The following is an 18,223-nucleotide window of genomic DNA, read 5'->3' as shown; positions in this document are numbered from 1 at the left end:
CTTGGAACAGTGCACAAATCATAAGCATACGGCTCAATGAGTTTTCAAAAATTCAATACATCCAGGTAACCAGCATCCCATTTAAGAAACAGAACAGTACTAGCCCCTTCCGTGTCCTGTCCTTAAGTTTACTTTCTAAGGCAGCCTTTAGGATTAGAATCAAAGTCAGATGTTCATCAGAAGCAAATAGGGAAACAATGTTCATTTTCCAACTCAAAGACCAGAAAGAAAGAGAGAGGTTTTAAGGCTCAAGAGGTGCATTTTAAAAAATTATCTTTATTTAGGTTTCTGATTCAGCACATGTATCAAAGACTAATCAACATAAAGTAAATAAGACATTAATTGGAAGTCTTACATCTCTCTAAACTCTGACCAAGAATGTCAAGATTGCCACTATTACCAGAACTCCAACCTAGTCAAGTTGTAAACAAGCTATCATGAACATACAGTGTGCACGGAGATGCAGAGGCAAAGACGCTAGCACTTGGCTCTCCTCTCTTCCTTGTTGATGTCTTTCTGTTTGACAGTCCATTTTTGCTTTCCATGCTGAGTTCCAAATCAAGTCCAAAGGCTCAGGGTCAACCTGATTAAAACCTCTTCCAGAGGAATCCATTCCTAAACTGTTGTGCCTGCAACTTTGTTTTTGCCAGGATGAAGTTCAGATCAAGATGTACACTACAATCTCGATGACGGTGCAGACTGAGTCAAGAACTGAAGTTGAGCAGTAACCCGAGTTAAGGCATGAATGCACACACACACACACACACGTGCACACACAGCACCCACGCTATCGTGAACATAGGATTCCCTCCACCGCCTCACGAGAGGCAACCAGGGCTTGGCTGTTAACAACTGCTGAGCATTCTGGAAATGCTCCCCATAACAACATGCCAACAGCTGTGTGTGTATGTTAAAGAAAAAAAAAAAAAAAATAGAAAAAAGAAAACAAGAAAAAGAAACCAGAAACGAAAACCTAAAAACCCCTTAATCTCTTACAATGGCTCTTGAGCATGGAACTCGTGTAGCAGCGTCAACAGCTGGCTCTTTAATAAATTTGGAAAGAAAAGGTTGTTTTACTATGTATTTCTTTGGTAGTTACCACTACAAAGTTTTCAGTGTTGGTTACCTATAAGACAAGTACTAGACAAAATATCAGGTTACATAGAAACGATTCTTCCGTACTGGTAAGATAAAAATATTGTGCTCTCGAAGCACAAGTTACTAGGCTTTTTCTTGCCTTATTGGGCATCCTCTATAAGCAAGGCTTCGTGCAGGAAAAGTTCATGTCTACCTAACAGAGGGAGATACATATTCTATTTTCCTACAGTTGAACAGTTAACAAAAATTCACATTATCAGTGATCTCTGGTCCAATCAGTTAGAAGCCAATTAGAAAGGGACAACGGCACTTGGTGCCAAAGCCACATTCTGGTCACACATTCATCCCATGGTTGGTCAGTATCGCAGGAGCTCAGAGTTTAAAACTCCTCTCAATTAACAGGGAGCAAGTTAAATTAAATCTTAAATATTTCCACCATCTGCCAAATTTCTGGAATTCTGTCCAGAATGCCAGCATGCTTGATGAGAGAAAGCAGTTCAGAGCCCAGAGAGGTGTCAGGTATTGGAGAAGTTAATTTGGTTTTGTATAAAAGGCATGGTAATCTGGCAACAGAGTACTTATCCTATTAGCAGCACAGTGGTAGCCAAGGGTCTCTGTCCGCAAGACAGGGAAAGGAAGCTCCTAGAAGCTACTGGTGCGCCCGCCTGCCCGCGGGCCGGCTCCTGATTGGACAGAGGCCTTCAGGGAACCGCTCCAGGGTGCCCCTGGGCGCGTGGGCCGCAGAAATGGCAGGAACCATATTCAGCCCCCACGAGAAGTGGCCGTGGTAAGTCAACTTCCCATGGTTGAGGGGCCTCTTGCCTCCATGGGCTTGGTGTCTGAATTTGATGGGTCCCTGGTGGCTGAACCATCAGCAAGAATGGTCCTGGCAGGTGCACTACCCACGTGTGACAGGTGCCACGCGGGGTCAGAAACCACCTGAGAAGGACCTGAAACAGCACAGATTCAAAAGAGTAGTGTTTGTTCTATCAATTCTGAATGTCCGCAGGGAGAGGCAACTCGATCTACACCGAAAAAGTGCTGTTTGAAGGAGCTGTGTTTTATTTTGAAATGAAATGACGAGTCTAGGGAAACCAGCACTCCATTTCTGCAAAAGTCTGAAAGTCAGGAACCTGTTTCTAAAAGGCGTTTGTTAGGAGCAGTTTGCTCACGCCAAGTGCTTTTTCAATCACCATATGGCAATGTTTCGACTTTTGTGCTTTCAGGAGGGAACCATTGACAGGAAGTGGAGGGAAGCTCATTCCGTTATGGACTTTCTCGTTTGCGTGCAAGCCACTATCCAACAGCATTAAATTCTATCAGCTCATGAAAGAGTCTTGTAAACATAGACCATACTTCTCCTATGAGAAAAACCAAGAACTATACCGTGAAGGCAAAATGGGTTTGCCTCCTCTCAGAATTCCTCGGAATGGCAATGTACCAGGAGGGGCAGCAGGCTGTTGGTGAGATCCCCAGGTTTGCTAGGACCCCATCTGATCGAATTAAAAACCTAAAGCCTCAATAATTAAATGCCAAACTTCTTCCCCTTATTTGAGAACTGTACTATGATTATGTATATTACATACAGATTATAAATAAAATTTATATAGACCAATTGGGGAGTGAAGTTCAGGGGTGGAAGCAGGAAGAGGTGAAAAATCCTATTGTTGCTTTTACTCTCCAGTTCTTAAAATGCTAGTCAAACACTATTTTCCAACAAGACTTGTTTCATTCTGTAATTCTTAAATATGCATTCGAAGGCAAAAATGGAAGTTTCTATACTGTACACTATTAAATATCTACAATGTCACGGTTCCTTATTTTTAGGAGTGTGTTCAATAAAGCGCTAGCTATTAGAGATGGGTGTCACAAAACATGGACTCTTAAAAATTACTGATAAATTAATTTTCAGTTCTGATTATATCCAACAGATACACATTCTCATCATAAAATATACATTCTCTAGTAAGTTATTTTCGTCCACAGCATATATAAATATGCAAACACAGGTGGTAAAAATCACTTTACTACCAAAGTACAAAACAGTAACTGCTGAAAAGCAAAAATAAAGATGTTGCAAGTATTAAGAAAAGAGTGACTCACAGTGTTCCACTTCCAAGTGAAACCAAACGATTTATTTGTGCTAAATGAGTGGAAATAATGTATTCAGAGTATACTTGTTTGTACACCGCACTTGCTTATACTGGGCGACACAAGCGCTCATCCAGCTAATGTGCTACTTTCTTCTCACCTCTTGTCTCTTCTGCCAAGCAATAAACTATTCTGTGGCTGTTATGCCAAGAGATTCCTATAATGTTCATTTCAAATAGTACTTTCTAATAGTATTTTGCACCTTTAAAATATTTGTTCAAACTCTATTTTAGGGGAACACGAAGAATGGAAAGGGGAAAATAGCTGTTTCTGTTACAATCATGTTGCCTTCTGCAGCAGAAATCAAAGAGTGTGTCTAATCAGCCATCAAAACCACCGGTGGGCAGGACAACATTTATCGACTCGTGTTAGAGGGGCCAGTCTGGGTAGGTTAACACTAAAGATAAGGAAAGAATCACACCTTAATATACAATAATTATCCATCCCACGTGTATGTGGAAAAGGTACAGCCATGTGATCCATTACTTTAGCCTATCTGTTTCACAAGAGACATGGAGGTTGACATATACTGAAAATAACCTATAAAAAGTGTATCTGTAGAAAGCTCTATCAAAGAGTATATTGTCTTGGGCACTGATATCTAACTTTCCATTCTACACCGAAAGCTAGATTTTCAAAGGTCTGAATTGTAGTGCTGAATTATTGGTATGTTTGGTAAACACCATTATAATGGGGGGCGGGGGGAGGGGAGTAACAGCTCAGTAATTTTCTGCAAATTCATGAAAAAAAAAATGTAAAAAAGATATCCCTTTTTATTTTACAAACCTAAAAGCCAGGAAAATGAAGCTCTGGGGCCAAGCAAAAATTGCACACTGCTGCTGAATTACCAAATATCGAATAGCAAATGTTCCAGCCAGGGAATGGACGTACATGTAGATTCAAGTAAAACACTGATGGAAAAAGTCATCTGTTTAGTGTTGTAGACCCACAACACTGGCTGCGTTTCCGACAAACACTTACAACACAATTAATAGTGAAGCCTAGATAACCTCAGTGCAAATAAGTCAGATCCAAAAATGCCAGGGAAGGAAGCCTTTGGCGTTGAGTAGACGGCTCCACTGTACGAGTCCCAACAGGAGATGCAGACTAAGCACATGCATTAAGGCTGGGAGGAGGGGTGCACCGGATGTTGCGAAGGGGCGGGCTGCGAGGTGGCTGCCGAGGGGGCCGCAGGCTGCATGGGCGGCGGAGGTGGAGGCGGAGGGGGCTGGACCGGGGTCTGTGTGTTGGGAGACGGAGGCGGCGTGGGCCGTTTGAATTTGTCAGGACTGTTGCTTCTCCGCGGTGAAGGCCTCTGTAGAGAGGACAGAACAGCAGGTCAGCCTGGGTCCAGACGGCTCATTTCTAACAGCCTGACAAGTGGGGGCTAGTGAAAAGGGGGAGCGACAGAGACAAGAAACTAGCGAGTTCCTTGTCTAGCCCTACTGGTTTCTGAACTACTAATGAAAACTTAAGGTGGAGTTTGCACCTACACGCATGAGAAAGCTGTGCAAAATTACTATGAAACTTGCACTGACCAAACTACTGGACTTGGGCCCCTCGATGGGACAGTCCTAGAATTAAAAGACAGCTGCCTCATCCTCCACTCTAATCTCTTCTGTCCACTGTCTGTCCCCAAGTTCCTTCCGTCACTCAAGTAAGTTGTCAACATCCTGAAAGCTGCAGCTCAACCAAATGTTTCTTTTTACATAAAGCCCATCAAACCAATAAAAATGGCTTCAGGACTACCTCCTGCTTTTGTAGAGTAAGAGTCTTCTTTTAAAGATTCCCTTATCGGAAATACCCTCACTTCTCTCCTATTCTCAAACCCCCGTTAGTGACATTTCTAATCGCTCTATTAGTCAACTTAACAACCAGCTCTAAAGAAAAAACTCCCCTGAGTGAAGTCTGAACCAAACACACTTAAGGCTCCTTCTAATTCCAGGAGAAAAAATTCTGAGTGAAAGCAGAAATAAGGCTAATTTCAAGAAGAATACTGAGGATCAGTGAACTGTGAAGATGCAGACAATAAATATTTTAGACATTGTGGCAACCAGCAATGATTCGTTATGGCAAAGAGCTGGCCAGAGTTTAATTAAGGCATTGGCCAGAGTTCAAATTACATTTCACAAAGCGTAATTTTTCATAGAAAGTGAAGCTGAAGTTTTGTCTCCTGGGAAGGATTTTAGTTTCCACACCAGAATTTGGTATCAAACTGCGGGGAAGTCTCTATAGTTTGAAGGTGAACTGATGGTGGGAGGGAGAAGAAAGGTCAAGGTCTAAGGGCATCAGCCCCGGTTCTCCTAAGAAGCAGCAGCTGCTACCACCAAGAGAGTCAAGTGTGGCTTCCTCCCCTCTGAATACTTACTGTGATGCCATGGGATGCTCCCATATGCTGCACATGAAGACCCGGGGAATTGTAGTAAGACATTCCGGCTCTAGTCAGTGAAGTTGGTGGCGTGAAACCAACTGTGTGACTTGCATATGACAGACCTGAAATATAACAATAGCAAGCATTATTTCAAACTCCATTCTCTGGTGTCTTCAACCATCTAGAAGACTTTAAAATGCAAAAGTTCTCAGTCACCAACAAAAATGAACACAGATAAGAGTAGTGGGCTCACCAAATGGCCTCCTGAGTAAAAGGGGATTATATCAAGTCCTAGAATAGAACAAAGAGCCCAGAAATAGGTCCACACATAAACGGTCAAATAATCTTCAACAAAGGTGCCAAGAATACATAATGGGGAAAGGGTAGCCTCTTCAACAAATGGTACTGAGAAAACTGGATATCCACATGCAAAAGAATGAAACTGGACCCCTATCTTATACACAAAAATCAACTCAAAATGGATTAAAGACTCAAACATAAGACATACAACTATAAGCTCTTAGAAGAAAACACAGACGAAAAACTTCATGATATTGGTCTTAGCAATGATTTCTCAGATGTGACACCAAAAGCACAGCCACAAAAGCAGAAAACAGACAAGGGGGACTATATCAAACTCAAAAGCTTAAATAGCAAGGGAAATAATCAACAGAAGGGTAACCCATGGAATATGAGAAAATATTGACAAATATATCAGGTAAGGGATTAGTATTCAAAATATATAAGGAACTCCTACAGTTCAGTAACAAATAAATAATCCAATTAAAAAATGGGCAAAGGACTTGAATAGACATCTCTCCAAAACATACAAATAGTCAACAGGCATATGAAAAGATGCTCAACAGCCTGCAACATTATCCACAATAGCCAAGATGTATAAACCACCTAAATCAAACTCAACACCCAAAAAAACCCAAAAAATCGAGTCAAGAAATGGGCAGAAGACATAAACAGACATTTTTCCAAAGAAGATATACAAATGGCCAACAGACACATGAAAAAAACCTCAACATCACTCGGCATCAGGGAAATCCAAATCAAAACCGCAATGAGATACCACCTCACACCAGTCAGAATGGCTAAAACTGACAACTCAGGAAACGACAGATGTTGGTGAGGATACGGAGAAAGGGGAACCCTCCTACACCGTTGGTGGGAATGCAAGCTGGTGCAGCCACTCTGGAAAACAGTACAGAGGTTCCTCAAAAAGTTAAAAATAGAGCTACCTTACGACCCAGCAATTGCATTACTAGGTATTTATCCAACAGATACAAATACGGTGATTTGAAGGGGCACCTGCACCCCTATGATTATAGCAGCAATGTCCACAATAGCCAAATTGTGGAAAGAGCCCAGATGGCCACTGACGAATGAATAAACAAGATGTGGTATACACACACACAATGGAATATTACTAAGCCATCAAAAAGAATGAAATCTTGCCTTTTGCAATGACATGGATGGAACTAGAGGGTATTATGCTAAGCGAAATAAACCAGTCAGCGAAAGACAAATACCATATGATCTCACTCATATGTGGAATTTAAGAAACCAAACAGATGAACATAGGGGAAGGGAAGGAAAAAGATGAAAACAGAGAGGGAGACAAACCATAAGAGACTCTTAACTATAGGAAACAAACTGAGGGTTGCTGGAGGGGACGTGAATGGGGAGATGGGGTAATAGGCATTAAGGAGTGCATTTGAAGTAATAAGTATAGTTCTTTAAGCTGTTAAGGATACTTTTCTTTTGGCTTCCATGGCTGAGACATGCAGCCACCAAGCCCACCTTTATGTGTCTTGTCCCAGAATTTGTGCCCTCAACATCTAAAGTCAAGAGTTTATTTCATTTCTTGATTTGACTATCAAATAGTGCTTTCTATTTGGCATGTTTCCATTCCAATTGTGGATGTGGGGTTCACATTTACAAGATGGAGGTCTGGAGTAAAGTCTAAGTCTTTGGAAACTAAGTGGCCATGTTTGTTTTGACCACAAGGACTTCAGCTGGAGGAGGGAAGAAGAGGTTTTATTAAAACAGCTCTGAGGAATACAACCCTAATTCTGTTTCTTATGAAAGTGATGAAATTTAAGAGAAAGGCTATGAAAATGGATCCTTATCCCAAGACAGAGAAGCTCATAATAATAATAAAGATGCAGCCTATTTTGTAGCATTACAAGGTTAATTACTGGTATGTTAAACACTACTCAACAATCTTCAAAGCCTTCCTATTGTCTACGTAAACTAAGGAAAAAAAAAAAAATCTCTTCTCTGGATATCATAAAGGCCTCTGCACTTGGCTCCAAACTATCTCTTAATATTGTAGGTCAGTGGTTCTCAACACAGAGTATCAAAGCCCTCGCTCAGGCCCAAATCAGATGAAAACAGAATCTATGGGAACAGGGCCTCAGGGCAGCCCGTGGTTAAGACCACAGTGACCTTATCACTCTTGATTCTGACCTCTACTTCAGTTCACATCATGCCCTTTGCCTGGGGTAGCTTCTCTGTACTTTCTCCCCTGTCAATCAGGACCTCAATGAGCCTCTGAAGAGGCAAACAGCCTAGATCCTAGAGCCAACGGCCATATTAGCTCTAGTTCTGCCACTTGGCACTGAGTGACAGTGGACTTCAGATCCATCGACTGTAAAATGAGATTACTGTAGTGGCCTCACAAGGTTGCTGTGGGGATGAAGTGAGTAAATATCACAGTGCTCAGTGTGCCTGGCCAACGATAGCCTCATTAAGCTTCAGCTCATGAAGCTCCTTTAAGGCCCATCTCAAAAGTGCTCAAAGCTGGGTAGCTCTCTCTTCTTTGAATCTCTTCTTAAATTATTTAGATTTTTTTCAATTATAACTTTTTATTTTGAAACCGTTTACCACTCGCATGAAATTGCAAACACACTACAGGGTTCCCGTGGGCCCTGCAGCCAGCCTCCACCAACGTGCTGTTCTAGAAGCACAGCACAGTATCAACCCCAGGAGACTGACACAGGTCCCCTCCTAGTGACGAAGGCACAGGCTGGAGCTGGACTCCATCAGAGTTTACCGTACTCTTCCTGTGTGCACGTGTGTACACAGCTCAAAGTAATTTGATCACATGTGTAGATTAGAGTAACTGTCATCACAATCAGCTGCAAAACTGCTCCATCACCACAAAGAAACCCCCTCGTGTCAGTCCTTTTCACTTGGCACACCTTCCCTCTCATCCTACGCCCCAGCAATGACTGATCTGTTCCCTGTCACTGTAATGTTGTCACTTTGAGAATGTTCCAGAAATGAAGTTGTACAGTGTATAACCCTCCACGGAGTGGATGTCCTGCAGTTCAGCTATTTCACCTTCTGCATAAAATTCATTATGTGTGGCCTTGTAAAGTTTCTTGTAAAGAGTTTCTTGTTTCTTGTATGTCCACCCCCGCAACCCTTCCCCAGGCCCTATTGTTGATGATAAGCTCTTAGAGGCCAGACCATACCTTAGTACTTTTTGTTTTCCCTTAAGTTCTAATCATCATGTGTCTGACGCTCTGGCCCACGAAATCAATACAGGATGGGAATCCAAAAATACCTAGGTTGAAGATGCCAAACCCCAAACACCAGTCAACTAATAAATCAAATACTATGGCTTTTCGAAGCTATTGCTACAATAAATTTCTCTTGCTTTCATATAGAAATGCATTAACTAAAGTGAAAATGGTTAAGACTTATTTCACTGTCCACAAGCTCAAGGCTGCAACTTTAAAAGATGATTAATTAAAAGCAATTCATGACAAAAACCACTAAGCAAAATGAAGCAAGTACAGAAGTGTATAATCTGTGTGAAACCAACTATCTAAAGGAACATTGCAGGAGAAGGGGGTAGGGAGAGGAGACACCTAAAAACACCACCTTTGGATAGAAGGACTCTGGATGACTTTATTTCTGCTTATACCCGTCTGATTGTCCCCAAATTTTCTTTAGTATATTTTTGCTAATGAAAAAAAAAAAATTGTAGAGCCAAACTAAAGGCACAAACCTTTTCTTCCTTTTAAGATATTTTAGATTATAATTTTAAGATATTTTAGTTCTAGAAGTTACACATAAGACCACGGTCTTTGCAAAAATTCAAATATAGACACAATTTCCTCTTTAAATCTCCCTAATCTGGCTCCGTCCCCATCACTCCATCAGCGCTGCTCTTGCAAGGTCAGCAGTGTTTCCGTGCCGTCGGTTGCGACAACCATTCTCCACTCCTCATTGTACTTGACCTTGGAGAGCCTCTGACAAAGCCGACCACTCTCTTCTCGGTGAAAGACTTTGTCTTAACTTCAGTGAGATCATATTCCAATTTTCTTTCCACTCCCCTGGTAGCCACTTCCCAATCTCCTTCACCAGGTTTTCCTCCTATACTTGACCTCCAAATAACACAGTTGCTTCAAGATCAGACAGGAGGGCTTTTCTCTGCTCCCTTTATCTACTAGGACTAGGTGACATCTCACCTATTTCTCTGGCTTTCTTTAAAAATAAACTTTTAATTTTAGAATAGTGTTAGGTTTACAGAAAAGTGACAAGAGTAATACAGACAGTTCCTGTATGGCCCATGCTCAGACTCCCCTATTATTAACACCTTATGCTAGTATAATACATTCGTCACAACTAATAAACCAAGGGGCGCCTGGGTGGCTCAGTCAGTTAAGCGTCTGCCTTCGGCTCAGGTCATGATCCTGGGATCAAGTCCCGCATCAGGCTCCCTGCCTGTCGCTCCCCCTGCTTATGCTCTCTCTGTCAAATAAATAAAGTCTTAAAAAAAACAACTAATAAACCGATACTGATACATTATTATTAACTCCGATCCACACTTCTCTGGATATCCTGAAGTTTTACCTAATGTCCCTTTTTTGTTCCAGGATCCCATTTGGATGCCACTTAATATTTAATTGTCAGGTCTCCTTAGGCACCTCTCAGCTGAGGCAGTTCCTCCTTGTTTTTGATGACCTTGTCACATTTGCGGTATATCAATCAGGTATTCTGCAGACAGACTATCCCTGAGCTGGGATCTGTCTGACATTTTCCACGTGGTTAGACTGGGTTACGGGTTTTTTGGAAGAAGTCCAAAGAGGTGAAGTGCCATTTTCATCACATCAAGGGTATGTGCTATGGACAATGGCCCCCCACTGTCAACGTGGACCCTGAGTCCATGTTTGTCAACTCTCCCCACTGTAAAGCTACTCTTTTTTTCCCTTTACCACACTTACTCTTTGGAGGGAAGACCCTGTGTCCTACCACATTTAAAGAGTGAAGAGTTATTTCTACTTCCTTGAGAGCAGAGTATCCACGTAAATTATGTGGAATTCTTTCGAAGGACAGATTTGTCTCTTCTACCTTGTTTATTTAGTCTGTCATTTATTTCTATTAGTATGAACTCATGGATATTTATTTTATGTTTGGGTTATAATCTAACACGTCATTATTTCTTTTGTGGCTCAGATTATTCCAGCTTTGGCCTATGGGGGCTCTTTCTGTTGGCACCTGTGTCTCTTCCACATACCTCCATCTTGCTATTTTCTGAGCACTTCCTTACTCTGCAGCATTACCACATTTTCCAGGTTCATCCTGTACATTCCCTGCTCCAAGCCCTAGAAACATCCATTTCTCCAAGGAGTTCCCAGTTCTTTTCACTGGAGAACAGAATTAGAAACCAAGATCTGGGCAGCGGGTATGCTTGTTGCTAGTGGGGTGGAGACCCTTTTTCAAAGTTCATTATTCCCCATCTGTGATTTAGACACATCAAAATATGCTAATTGGGAGCATCTTGACGATAGGCTGCTTAAAATAATGGACAACCTGAAAGATAACTGTTGACAAGTAATACTCTCCCCATACATAATCCACATATGTAAGTCCGTACATTAGTGAGAAGAGGATCTTTGATAAGTTCTAGGAAATACATCTTTCAATCAAACTGAATGAGAACTTAAAATATTTCAACAACTTGATGAAATGCAAGACTGCCAATGTTAATCAGAAATGGTAAGGGAAGAAATGAGCCAAAATGATTAAAATGGAAATGAAAATGAGCCAAAATGATTAAAATGGAAATGAAAACTATATATACATATAAAAACAACATAATTCCACTTAGAAAGTGATTAGATATTCTTAATATGAGCACCACAACTTCTTCCAATAAAAACGAAATTGAAAAGCAAACTTGAAAATTCAGGTTTTGCTGATGTACTATGTATAGGACTGCAAGGGACTAGATTAGGAGTAATTCTGCTGCCAAATAGGAGATAAAATCTACTTTGATGATATTATAGAACTTAAAATAAGACACAAATGTTCTTCTCACTTAGGCTGGCTGAAAGAAAAAAAAAATCTAGGTGTTATCACTTAGTTTAAGGAAAAGCAAATGGCTCGTCTATACAGGCAAGTCCCCAATATAGGGACAGGTACAGTGGAAGTCCAAATTATGTACACAGAGTAAGATTTTCCTGTAGAATATCTGTTACAATAGAAGTATATTCCCAACCAAGGTCTGACTTTTGCTTTTTCTTTATTCAGTGATCACATTATTAGACTTAATGAATTGGAAAATACATGCCTCTAAGGATTTCTTTAGGTTTAAATAAATCAAACAGAAGGCTAAATTATACTGAATATGAATCAGCATCACCATCAACTATAAAAGCCACCCTCCATATTGCTTCTTCCTAATGCATGCCTTCCTTTTACATCAGTAAATCAGAAGGCAAAGACCTTTATCATGGTAATGAAACCCAAGTGCTATTTGGGGAAAATTGAGAGGCAGCAAGGAAGGGGAGTTTCAGAGAGATTTAAAGGCCACCAGAGAACAGGAGGCACAGATACCAGAGCATCCTTGGGGCAAGAACAAGGGGGAGATGATCACGTACTGATCCAGGACACGAAGCCCTTTTGGTTTGCAAACAGCTCCTCTTAACCCTGCCCCAACTGGACAAAAGTTGCCATGCTTTGTGCTGGACTGTCTTTTGATTTCTCCTCTTTAAAAAAAAAAAAAAAAAAGAAAGGTCACAGCAGCAGAGCACGGGGCAGGAGCCTAACCTCGGTGTGTCTGTGGCTACGTGTGCTGCCGCTGCATTTCCCCTCGTCCACCTGAAGGGCATTCCTTGCTGTCCACGGTTACAACAGCCCAAGTGACAGGGTCCCTAACAGGCAGCTGTTCTGCTGGCCAAACCCACAAAGCCTTTCCTGCCGCCACCCTTCCAAGCAGGCACCTCACTTTATTCTGCTGTGGAACTCCTCCCCCCACCACACACACACAGACACACACACACACACACACACACACTTTCTCTCCTCCCCCCACCACACACACAGACACACACTCTTTACACACACACACACACACACTCTCTCTCTCTCTCTCTCTCTCTCTCTCTCTCTCTCTCTCTCTCTTTCTCCCCAACTGTTTACCAGCAAGCACAAGAAACTCAGACTTGTCCCTTCAGTCACAAGATGCGATCCTCTGGCTTGCTACCTTTGCTTTCCTCCCTCCACTCCGTTCGCCAGTCCCCCGCCCCTGCTTCCTCTTTCTTCCTTGCTGGATCATTTACTTGCCCTCCTGGCCTGAAAGCCCCATGCTGTGCTGGTTCTGAGCCAGAGACCCTGGGCGGGGGGAGGGAGTTTTCGGGGTCAGATGAGACAAGCACGCCTTTGAGGGAAAGGCTTCTGAGAAGCAAAGCCAGACGCAGGAGCAAGGCCAAAAGCAAGGCCAGTTTCTTCTTGCAGGGCCTGCCTACCAGGGCCCAGGCCTGCTCACCAGTCACAGGGAATCTCAGGAGGCAGCTTGTGCTCCAAAGAACGCAGGCTTGGGAAGCAAGACCCGACCCGCCCCGCCGCTTCCTGGACCTGTGACCAAGAGCCACCGAACTTCTGAATCACTGCTTCCTCAATGTTAACATGGGGAAAATGATGCCTACATTAATTATTCTGAGGGTAAAAATGAAATGATATACGTAGAACATAATAATAGAACCCACAGGAGATGTGTTACAATCCATCTTAGACATCTGTCCAAGGCTTTGTCAATACACTGGCACTTAAAATCAGTCAAAGACAGTCCTTTTAAAAAGGTTATTTGGAGTTAAATTCCTTTTCAACAACAACAAAAAAATTAAAAAACACCAGCTAGCACTGTAACATTTGTGCTTAAAAATTTCAGGCTAAAACTCAGTCTTGATAGTGATTTTTTTTTTATTTTTTATTGTTATGTTAATCACCATACATAACATCATTAGTTTTTGATGTAGTGCTCCATGATTCATTGTTTGTGCATAACACCCAGTGCTCCATGCAGAACGTGCCCTCTTTAATACCCATCACCAGGCTAACCCATCCTCCCACCCCCCTCCCCTCTAGAACCCTCAGTTTGTTTCTCAGAGTCCATAGTCTCTCATGGTTCGTCTCCCCCTCCAATTTCCCCCCCCTTCATTCTTCCCTTCCTGCTATCTTCTTTTTTTTCCTTAACATATATTGCATTATTTGTTTCAGAGGTTCAGCAGCTGGGTGATAGTGATTTGTTTTTGATGTTTCTGAAAAACACATGACTGTTCTCCCTCTGCTTACAAGACTTTTATACGCTAGGAGGGACCGTATTTGGGGATGCCTATTAAATGTGCCAGAAATCATTCACAGAAGTAGCTGAGAATGTGTACTCACCGGGCGATATAGGCCTGCTTGAACTTGGAGAAGGTGTGTAAGGGATCGGGCTGGACACAGTGCGAGGTCTTAATCCTTGTGCAGACATCTCGTTAAAATACCTAAGAGGAGAGGGGGGGTAGGTATCAGAACTGTGTGCATTTCAAGAGTTCTTAAGAGAGCTCCTATGAGATAATGTTTGGGGTTCATATCTTGAGGTCAAACGCTGGGATATTTAGAGAGTGATGCTATAGCGAGGAGACACGTATAAAGCAGACTTGGGGGTCACAAGGCTCCACTGCTTGCTTGGCAAGCCCCTCTCCCTCGGGATACAGGTTAGGGACATCTGGAATGTTCTAGCTCCAGGGGGAGGCCTACTAACAGAATCGTGTCATACAACAGGGAGGGCTGGGCTTTTCTTCATCATACAACAGCTATGTAGAAATCTACCTCCGTTGTCCCTATGTAGAAATCTACCTCCGTTGTCCCAAGGATTATAGACACATTCATGTTTTGATGGCTACATTTAAATTGTTATTTGCAACTCAAACCCAATCAAGCCCTTTTAAGATTTATGTCATCAAATTAAAGCTTAAAGGTAACGGAAAAAATATGCTGATTAAAAATAAATCAAAAAATAAAATTAAAGCTTAAAGGTAACGGTATTCCCGTGAACTGGAGGTCAATCATTTACAAGGTAAGCCTGGCTTAACAAACAGCCACACACAAGAGCATGGCGGCAGACCCAGCGTCGCACACCTACTGCAGTCACGCCTGGCCACACCTTGCCGGCTCGGGCTTCTTCCTGGACGTGGAAGCCACACCGGACCTGAGGATCCTCAGGCCTGATGGTCAGGAACGTCAGCCTTCACTCTGAACGAGCACAGACTTCTTCCTGGACGTGGAAGCCACACCGGACCTGAGGATCCTCAGGCCTGATGGTCAGGAACGTCAGCCTTCACTCTGAACGAGCACAGACTTCTTCCTGGACGTGGAAGCCACACCGGACCTGAGGATCCTCAGGCCTGATGGTCAGGAACGTCAGCCTTCACTCTGAACGAGCACAGACTTCTTCCTGGACGTGGAAGCCACACCGGACCTGAGGATCCTCAGGCCTGATGGTCAGGAACGTCAGCCTTCACTCTGTGAACGAGCACAGACTTCTTCCTGGATGTGGAAGCCACACCGGACCTGAGGATTCTCAGGCCTGATGGTCAGGAACGTCAGCCTTCACTCTGTGAACGAGCACAGACTTCTTCCTGGACGTGGAAGCCACACCAGACCTGAGGATTCTCAGGCCTGATGGTCGAGAACGTCAGCCTTCACTCTGTGAACGAGCACAGACTTCTTCCTGGACGTGGAAGCCACACCGGACCTGAGGATCCTCAGGCCTGATGGTCAGGAACGTCAGCCTTCACTCTGAACGAGCACAGACTTCTTCCTGGACGTGGAAGCCACACCGGACCTGAGGATCCTCAGGCCTGATGGTCAGGAACGTCAGCCTTCACTCTGAACGAGCACAGACTTCTTCCTGGACGTGGAAGCCACACCAGACCTGAGGATCCTCAGGCCTGATGGTCAGGAACGTCAGCCTTCACTCTGTGAACGAGCTCAGACTTCTTCCTGGACGTGGAAGCCACACCGGACCTGAGGATCCTCAGGCCTGATGGTCAGGAACATCAGCCTTCACTCTGTGAACGAGCTCAGACTTCTTCCTGGACGTGGAAGCCACACCGGACCTGAGGATTCTCAGGCCTGATGGTCAGGAACGTCAGCCTTCACTCTGAACGAGCTCAGACTTCTTCCTGGACGTGGAAGCCACACCGGACCTGAGGATCCTCAGGCCTGATGGTCAGGAACGTCAGCCTTCACTCTGTGAACGAGCTCAGACTTCTTCCTGGACGTGGAAGCCACACCGGACCTGAGGATCCTCAGGCCTGATGGTCAGGAACGTCAGCCTTCACTCTGAACGAGCACAGACTTCTTCCTGGACGTGGAAGCCACACCGGACCTGAGGATCCTCAGGCCTGATGGTCAGGAACGTCAGCCTTCACTCTGAACGAGCACAGACTTCTTCCTGGACGTGGAAGCCACACCGGACCTGAGGATCCTCAGGCCTGATGGTCAGGAACGTCAGCCTTCACTCTGTGAACGAGCACAGACTTCTTCCTGGATGTGGAAGCCACACCGGACCTGAGGATTCTCAGGCCTGATGGTCAGGAACGTCAGCCTTCACTCTGTGAACGAGCACAGACTTCTTCCTGGACGTGGAAGCCACACCAGACCTGAGGATTCTCAGGCCTGATGGTCGAGAACGTCAGCCTTCACTCTGTGAACGAGCACAGACTTCTTCCTGGACGTGGAAGCCACACCGGACCTGAGGATCCTCAGGCCTGATGGTCAGGAACGTCAGCCTTCACTCTGAACGAGCACAGACTTCTTCCTGGACGTGGAAGCCACACCGGACCTGAGGATCCTCAGGCCTGATGGTCAGGAACATCAGCCTTCACTCTGTGAACGAGCTCAGACTTCTTCCTGGACGTGGAAGCCACACCGGACCTGAGGATTCTCAGGCCTGATGGTCAGGAACGTCAGCCTTCACTCTGTGAACGAGCACAGAATGCTGACAAGGAGAAATCTCTGCTTGAGGGACTTCCCCACCAGCTACCCTTCATAGGCCTCGCAGCCAAAGGAAGCAACAGTGGTGCGTGCAGGGCTCTCTATCCCACGGAAGATCCTGGCCCCGACTGTCCATCCGTTCGCAAGAAGAACGTTAACACAGCCATTTCCGTGCTGGGTCATTTGGCTTAAAGAAAACCAGGCTCCCAAATCTGCCCTGCAGCTGTCAACTAGACCCCCACGGTGACCTCTGCCTGCCCTCTAGAGCAGCCCGCCACGGCGGCACCAGGGCCTGCCTCTACCCTACGCCCCGCTAGACAGCGAAAACCGCCTCTTGCTCTTTAAGGAATAAACACACTTGTAGACATCTTAAGTTTCCAACTATTTTCTTTCCTGCAAATGTGACATCATCATTCCTAACAGGGAGAGGAGAAATCTTTTTTGGGCAGCGGTACTCTAGCTGGGATAATGTGACCTATGACAGACAAGGCAAATCTTCTGGAGTAAATACCAGTTCTGGGAAAAAATATATACATATTTTTTGAAGCCTGAAGTAGCTTCAGTATTTTCACCATGGTTGGAAGATACTGCCCCTCACAGTGTGTCCTACTCAAAATCAAGTACAAGGCACTGTGTAGTGTTAATGCATGGTCTGCTCCGTGTCTTAAGGTAGTTAATAAAATAGTTATTTGGTATTCTAGCCGATGTTTTTAGTCAAATGGCTTTCAGAGGCCAAGGATTTCAGAGAGAAGGGAACACCGTTGGAAAGAAATCAGTGAGAGACACCTGGGTGACTCAGTCGGTTAAGCATCTGCTTTTGGCTCAGGTCATGATCCCAGGGTCCTGGGATCAAGTCCTGCATCAGGCCCCTTGCTCAGTGGGGAGCCTGCCGCTCCTCCTGCTTGTGCTCTCTCTGACAAATAAATAAATAAAATCTTAGAAAAAAAAAATCAGTGAAATTCAAGGTAAGGTAATAGTTTTATGATACAAACTTTTGAGAAAGAATAATCTTTATTCTTTTCAAATGAGGAAGCACACAACTATTTTAAATATGATAACCCATTATTCTGTTTTTATAAGTTTTTATTATAAAAATATAGACCTTCATTATAGAAAATCTCAGATTTCTATGATAATACCACTGTCTACAGCAAATTTATCAAAAGCTTTGTTAATAACCCCCTGGATCTATCCAGTTACGGAAAGAGAAAGGAAGTGATTTTGATGTGTTTTGGTGTCAACAGTCAAGATGATTCATCGTGGTCATTAGCAGACCCTGGGCTCACCCCTCACACTCAGACACCGACACGTAAG

General features: G+C 43.7%; 1 protein-coding gene across 1 annotated transcript in view; it reads right to left on the bottom strand.

Moving 5' to 3' along the window:
* Positions 1 to 256: 256 nt before the first annotated feature.
* The window catches only part of CCDC6 (coiled-coil domain containing 6), a 108,321-nt gene continuing 90,354 nt past the window's right edge, over positions 257 to 18,223 (bottom strand). Inside the window, exons 7-9 of the mRNA XM_078077680.1 lie at positions 14,312 to 14,412; positions 5,618 to 5,742; positions 257 to 4,564 (exon numbers count right to left, since the gene is read on the bottom strand). Coding sequence (XP_077933806.1) covers positions 4,370 to 4,564; positions 5,618 to 5,742; positions 14,312 to 14,412 — 421 coding nt within the window. The 3' untranslated portion in view covers positions 257 to 4,369. The remainder of the gene's footprint in view (positions 4,565 to 5,617; positions 5,743 to 14,311; positions 14,413 to 18,223) is intronic.

This window comes from Halichoerus grypus, chromosome 7 (genome assembly GCF_964656455.1).
Source record: "Halichoerus grypus chromosome 7, mHalGry1.hap1.1, whole genome shotgun sequence".
Taxonomy (NCBI): domain Eukaryota; kingdom Metazoa; phylum Chordata; class Mammalia; order Carnivora; family Phocidae; genus Halichoerus; species Halichoerus grypus.
The sequence above is the reverse complement of the archived record's forward strand: the minus strand, read 5'-3'. Positions and strand labels throughout refer to the sequence as shown.